The sequence below is a fragment of the Sander lucioperca genome, chromosome 4, assembly GCF_008315115.2.
Source record: "Sander lucioperca isolate FBNREF2018 chromosome 4, SLUC_FBN_1.2, whole genome shotgun sequence".
In the NCBI taxonomy this organism is placed as follows: Eukaryota; Metazoa; Chordata; class Actinopteri; order Perciformes; family Percidae; genus Sander; species Sander lucioperca.
The window spans coordinates 15695783-15702754 of NC_050176.1; the positions used below are offsets into that span (position 1 = coordinate 15695783).

Sequence of the window (6972 nt, forward strand, 5' to 3'; positions counted from 1 at the left end):
CCCCCCTTTAGTTAGCATGTCAGCTGTGTGTCCTCACCAAGCCCTTACACCTTTGCTCACAGTTTTGGTTTTGGAAAGGCAAATTCCAAGTACAGAACGATCAGTTTCCTATTTCCTTCTTTTTCTGTGGTTTTGCCTGATTTTTTTAATTTTCCCTTTTTGCCTCAGGAGTTACAAGAAGAAGGCCAGGTGTTACAAGTTGGGGGTTTGGGCAAACGTTGGGTGCTGATGCAGCACGCTGATCCATGGCTGCTGACCGTAAACTCCAAGCAGTGGTCCCAGTCACGCTTCACATCTGACCGTCTCCCCTTTTTGGAGAAACCGCATAACATCCCCTTCATGCGCAAAGGCAGGCGAGGCCGACAGGACTCGGAGGAGCCGCCGGCGAAAAAATTGGCTGTGGACGGACAAAAGGGCGAGGAAAGACGGGACGCAGAGGGGTTGTCGAGTGACGTAACAAGACAGAAACCTAATGAGGAAGAACAGCTGGAAAAGCAGAAAGAACGGACAGATGATGGAAGTGGAGACACATTGTTGAATATGGAGGAGGAGAGAGGAAAGCAGATGCAGCCTGAGGAGGGAGGAAAGCAGATGCAGCCTGAGGAGGAGGAGGGAGGAAAGCAGATGCCACCTGAGGAGAGAGGAAAGCAGATGCAGCCTGAGGAGGAGGAGGAGGAGGAGGAGGGAGGAAAGCAGATGCAGCCTGAGGAGGAGGAGGAGGAGGAGGAGGAGGAGGAGGGGGGAAAGCAGATGCTGCCTGAAGAGGACAGAGAGCAGGAGGCAGGCAAGGAGAAGGTGGAAACTGAGAAAAGACAGGAAAAGCGAGATCGTAGACTCAGAGCGAACAGAAGAGCTGATGAAAGAGAGGGAGAAGCACGCTGTCCACCAACAAGGCCAGCTAACGTTGATAATGGGTAAGTGCAGACTTAGAGGGATTGGTGGACTAATTATCTTAGTGCAGTTCATTTTGCATTTGTCTTTCATGTGCGTCATCTCTTCCTTCTCCCTGTTTCCAACCTTTTCTCCTCACAGTGAGAATGTGAGTTTCATCAGCCGGCCGTGGCGCATGGTTGACGGCAATCTGAACCGACAGGTGTGTAAAGGCATGCTGGAGGCCATTTTGTACAACATCATGTTCCGACCCGGACTCACGCAACAGTCACTGGTGGAGCATTACAAAGATGTGTTGCAGCCAATGGCGGTGCTGGACCTGGTGCAGGTAAACGCAAATACTCTCACCTACACTAGCTCACATGGCTAGCAGCTGATAAACTCGTCTCCAGTAAAAGAGAACTCATTTGGGCTCATTCATGGCTCATTCATGCCTCAAGTAATTATTAGTAATTAGTAATTTTTTTTTAACAACACACAAACAGAATTGGGTTTATTGGCCAGTAAGTTTACACATAATAGTAAAAACAAATCCTATATAAAATATGTAAGATAAATCTGTTTTAAAAAGTAAGAGCTGTACAGTTTTGTGCAGAATTGTGCAAATTATTGACCAGGGATTGTGCAAAGTTCACAGTATTAAGTGTTGTATGAAGTAAGTATCAAAACATTGAATAGTAAAAGTAAATATTAGGGCTGCACGATATGAGAAAAATATGCGATAACGTTGTAGAATATCACGATAACGATACTACTTGCGTTAAATGAACAGATATTAAAGTGGACTCAGTTCTGCCTTGCTGTTGCTTTCAGTATTCTTCTAAAACACAACAAATTGCTTGTTGAATTAAAACAAATAAAAGGAAATCATTTCTAACGTTCTTTTATTGAACAAATTGAACATAAAAGGCACCACTTAAAAAAGAATGAGTTACATTTTAATTTGCAGTTTTCCACCATTTTCTTTCAATTAACACGAAAAATCGCATCTATCGCGATATGTTGCAACCTTTTGCGAAATATATATTGCGCTAGTTGATATATAAAATATATATATATATATATATATAACCCTACCAGTCTCCTCCACAGGCACTCATCGACATTGGCTGTGTGACGAAGAAAACTCTGGTTAAAGCTCCTAAACCCTCGCTGTTCGCCCGCTCTGTGCCCCAGAGAAGCAGTGAGACAGACGTGAAGATTGAGGAACCAGACACAGTGTTTTATGAGCCCACCATCAGCTGCTGCCTGCGGCTCAGTCAGATGTTACCCAACGAACGTCACTGGAACAACTGCCTACCATGAAAGCAATCATGAGCCTTGCCTAGCCTGACCTGATAACACATTAGGTACATAATAAGGCTTTTGAAGTTCATGCCTAAAAAGTTGTGTCAACGATCAGACCGTTGTGATACACCTAAATAATTTAATTATAGAAAAGGTGTCACGTCATCAGGTTCTCTGACAGATTTCATTTCTGGTTTTACAGAACTGGGATTTCTTTGTACGTTTTCTTAATGGATTTTCTTTTTTCTTCTTACTGTTTGTCTTAGAATTCAATTAAGTTTTGTGTTCCTTTTTTGTGTGCTAGTTAACTTAAACTATTAATAAAAATGTGTTACATTACATTCTTGACTTATATTTGTGTGGCCAGTGTGCCAGAAAGGAGTCTCTGGCCAATTATTGAATTTCAGATTTAACTCCTCAACGTCTGAGGCCATAGTAAAAAAAAAAATAGTGACCTTTCTTCAGGATGGAAACAAGTAGCTGAACCTGGTGAAGAAAGTCTTAGGGTCTTTACAAGTTAAGAAGAAGAAGGCATGCCTTTATTTATCCCGCAAGGGGAAATTCACATTTTTTCCTCTGTTGGTATAGTTGTAGTTACACACATTACTAACAGGCCTGAAATACACACACATGCACATAATACTGCACTAATGGAGAAATGTCAGAGTGAGGGGGCTGCACATGGATGAGCGCCCCCCCAGCCTTGCTTAAGGGGTATGGTATCTAGTCACCTATGTGTTTGGGCCTTGTGTATTTTGCATGTAAAATGGCAATTGTGGCTGTTTGGTAGCTAGTTTCCACAGAGCTTGTTTTTATAGTCAGGTAGCCTAATTTAGTGATTCTGATTGTGTTGTATTCACAGACATACAGTATCCTCCAATCCCCTGAACGCTTAGAAAGTTAGTTGAAGTCAGACTCTGTATGACACCTAATTCTATTCTGGTTGTGTTGCTCTGCTGTTCTTTTCCAAGCAACAAGTTTGAATGATACAACAACCATATATAGAGGTTCACTCCTCGACGCAGCAGCTGTCAGTTCGAGTCCAACCTTTGCTGCATGTTGGTTTCCCCCTCTCTCTCCCTCTTTCATGTCTTCAGCTGTCCTGTCAAAATAAAGGCCTAAAATGCCCCTCCCCCCCCCCCCAAAAAAAAATAGATAGATTTTTTTATTGATCCCAAAAAATGGGAAATAACGGTGTTGTAGCAGCAAAATATCAGACACACGGCACACATACAGAGTATACATTAAATAATAGGAAACAATATACATGAAATAATAATAGAATACTACACAAGCAATATTTAAAATATATACAATTTGGAAATAAAATGTACAACTGTTTCAATAGATGTAGATAAACTTAATGTGCAAGTTGGGGAGTAAAAATGTATAACTGTTTCACTAGTAATGATAGGATGTAGATAATCCTATTGTGCAAGGTGCATTCAGTGCAGTTGTGATGTATATGAGTCTTATCTCACACTCAGTGATGAAGTGTTAAAAAGTTTATTGCCTGTGGTAGGAGTGATTTCCTGTAGCGGTCCGTGCGACATCGAAGCTGTCGGAGCCTCTTAGAGAAGGTGTTCCTCTGTTGAACCAGTGTGGGGTGGAGAGGGTGGTCGGGGTTATCCATGATAGATAACAGTTTGTTCAGTGACCTCCTCTCCACCACAGCTTCAAATGTTTCCTGCTTGCAGCCAATAACGGAGCCAGCCTTCCTCATCCGTTTGTTCAGTCGGTTTGTGTCGCTGGCTCCGATGCTGCTGCCCCAGCAGATGGCGGAGGGGAACAGAGCGCTGGCCACAACAGACTCGTAGAACATCTCCAACATTCTGCTGCACATGTTGAAGGATCGCAGCTTCCTCAGGAAATAGTCTGCTCATCCCCTTCTTGTAAACAGCAGTGCTGTTGATTTTCCAGTTCAGCCTTTTGTCGATGTTGACACCCAGGTATCTGTACTCCTCAACCATGTCCACATCTCCACCCAGAATGCAAAGGGGCTGCGGAGCCATTCCTTTATATATATATATACACACACAGTTGTGTTCAGAATAATAGTAGTGTGTTTAAAAAAAGTGAATAATGCTCAAAATCCTTAGAATAGCTATATATCCATAATATCAATGCATTGGGAACACTGCACATTCAATTCCAAATCAAAACATGACCAAAATTGATCAGGTTTGTGTTCTACCTTTACAGAAAGTGAAGAAAAAGGAATATTAGGCTGTTCAAATAAATAGCAGTATTTGCATTTTTCTTTACAAACTCAAACATTTACTGTATGAACTGAAAAAATGTCTCAAGGGTTTGCTTTACTTTGAATCACTGCACTAATATTTAGTTGCATAACCATTATTTCTGAGAACTGCTTCACATCTGTGTTGCATGGAGTCGACCAACTTCTGGCACCTGTGAACAGGTATTCCAGCCCAGGACGATTTAACTACATTCCACAGTTCCTCTGCATTACTGGGTTTTGCCTCAGAAACAACATTTGTGATGTCACCCCACAAGTTTTCTATGGGATTGAGGTCTGTGGATTGGGCTGGCCACTCCATAACATCAATCTTGTTCATCTGGAACCAAGACTTTGCTCGCTTACTGGTGTGTTTTGGGTCATTGTCTTGTTGAAAGACCCATTTCAAAGACATTTCCTCTTCAGCATAAGGCAACATGACCTCTTGTCAGTATTTTGATGTATTGAAACTGATCCATGATCCCTGGTATGCGATAAATAGGCCCAACACCACAGTATGAGAAACATCCCCATAACATGATTTTTGCACCACCACGCTTTACTGTCTTCACAGTGTACTGTGGCTTGAATTCAGTGCATCGGGGTCGTCGGACAAACTGTCTGCGGCCCCTAAGCCAAAAAAGAACAATTTTGCTCTCATCAGTCCCCAGAATGTTGCCCCATTTCTCCTTTGGCCAGTCAATGTGTCCTTTGGCAAATTTCAACCTATTCAGTACGTCTTTTTTTCAGCAATGGGACTTTGCGGGGGCTTCTAGCTGATAGCTTTGCTTCACATAGCCTTCTTCTGATCGTAACAGTACTCACAGGTAACTTTAAGTCTTCTTTGATTTTCCTGGAGCTGATCATTGGTTGAGCCTTTGCCATTTTGGCTATTCTTCGATCCATTCGAATGGTAGTTGACCGTTTTTTCTCACGTCGTTCAGGCTTTGGATGCCATTTCAAGGCATTTGAAATCATTTGGCCTGAGCAGCCTATAATTGTCTGCACTTCTTTATATGTTTCCCCTCTCCAATCAACTTTTTAATCAAAGTCCGTTGTTCCTCAGAGCAATGTCTGGAACGACCCATTTTGCTGAGTATTTCAGTATGAAATGCACTATAACCAGCATGCACAACATTTGCTTCCTTCCTTCCTTAAATATATGGGCCATAACTGACACCTGTTTCTTCACAGAATCAATCACCTCACTAATTGAACACAACACTGCTATTATTTTTTCAATTACAGATTCAATTACACAGAATGAGCAGCATGCATGTCATGACTGTTGGGTCTGTTGGTTTTCTATGACTCTACAACACTTACTAGGAAATTATTTGCCATGTAGAAATATCACTTCTACCAAAAAATTTGATTTATGAGGTTAGTGATGTTGGACTGCTATTATTTTGAACACAACTGTGTATATATATATACACTACCAGTCAAAAGTTTGGGGTCACTTAGAAATTTCCATTCCACTCCATTCCAGACAGAATACCAGCTGAGATCAGTTGCATTGTTTTTTGAAACAGGGCAGCAGTTTTCAGATTACATTATGTGTTTACATAATTGCAAAAGTGTTCTCGACTGTTGTAGACAGAAGTGGCTGAAGAAACACTTGAAATCCATGGTTTTTGGTCTAAACGTCATACCCAAATTAAAAGTGGTTCAGCTCCCATATACTCTGACACTCTGGGGTGTGCCTGACATCATTGGAAAGGTGATTGATGTGGGTGTGTTTGTGTATTTGAGAAGTGTTGTATTTTGTAGTTTTTTGGCTTTTTTCTTTGCACTTTTCAAACGGAAATAAAAAAACCACACAGACATATCTGTAGAAAAAAATCATATAAAATCCATTTTTGAGTATTTTGGCTTCTGGATTATTTCTGTAGTAAGCTGAGACATGTGGCTATGGCCTTGTGTTGTCTGTATCTCACCAGATGTGTTTACAGCAGTGTATTCTAATAATTTTACAGATGCATGACTTGGATTGAAATAAAAAACCTCCATTCTAGCCTCTGTAACTCTGTCAGTAAGGTCTAGAATCACCCTGACACTTGTAACAAAAACTTGAGTGTTTCCTTTCCAATGATATCAGGCTCACCCCAGAGTGTCAGAGTATATGGGAGCTGTACCACTTTTAATTTGGGTATGACGTTTAGACCAAAAAGCATGGCTTTCAAGTGTTTCTTCAGCCACTTCTGTCTACAACATTGGAGAACACTTTTGAAATTATGTAAACACATAATGTAATCTGAAAACTGCTGCCCTGATTAAAAAAACAATGCAACTGATCTCAGCTGGTATTCTGTCTGGAATGGAGTGGAATGGAAATTTCTAAGTGACCCCAAACTTTTGACCGGTAGTGTGTGTGTATATATATATATATATATATATATATATAAAGACACACATATATTATGCAGTTGTTAGGGTATGAGCACTGGTGAAGGATAAGAGATTTGTAGAGTGCCGTGCCCAGTATTCATGGGAGGAAACTGAGCGATAAAGATCACCGGGAAGTTGAGGAATGTTGGCTTAAAGCTCGGCTC

The 6972-nt window shown here is 41.2% G+C and overlaps 1 protein-coding gene across 2 annotated transcripts in view; it reads left to right on the top strand.

The window, feature by feature from the left end:
* The window catches only part of LOC116042947 (general transcription factor 3C polypeptide 1), a 34142-nt gene extending 31613 nt beyond the window's left edge, over window positions 1–2529 (top strand). Inside the window, exons 38-40 of one of the 2 annotated variants that reach the window (XM_036000862.1) lie at window positions 169–914; window positions 1033–1219; window positions 1972–2529. In XM_036000862.1, the coding sequence (XP_035856755.1) occupies window positions 169–914; window positions 1033–1219; window positions 1972–2196 (1158 nt within the window). In that variant the 3' untranslated portion in view covers window positions 2197–2529. The remainder of the gene's footprint in view (window positions 1–168; window positions 915–1032; window positions 1220–1971) is intronic. The other variant, XM_036000863.1, reaches the window with a different exon arrangement.
* The last annotated feature ends 4443 nt before the right edge of the window (window positions 2530–6972 follow it).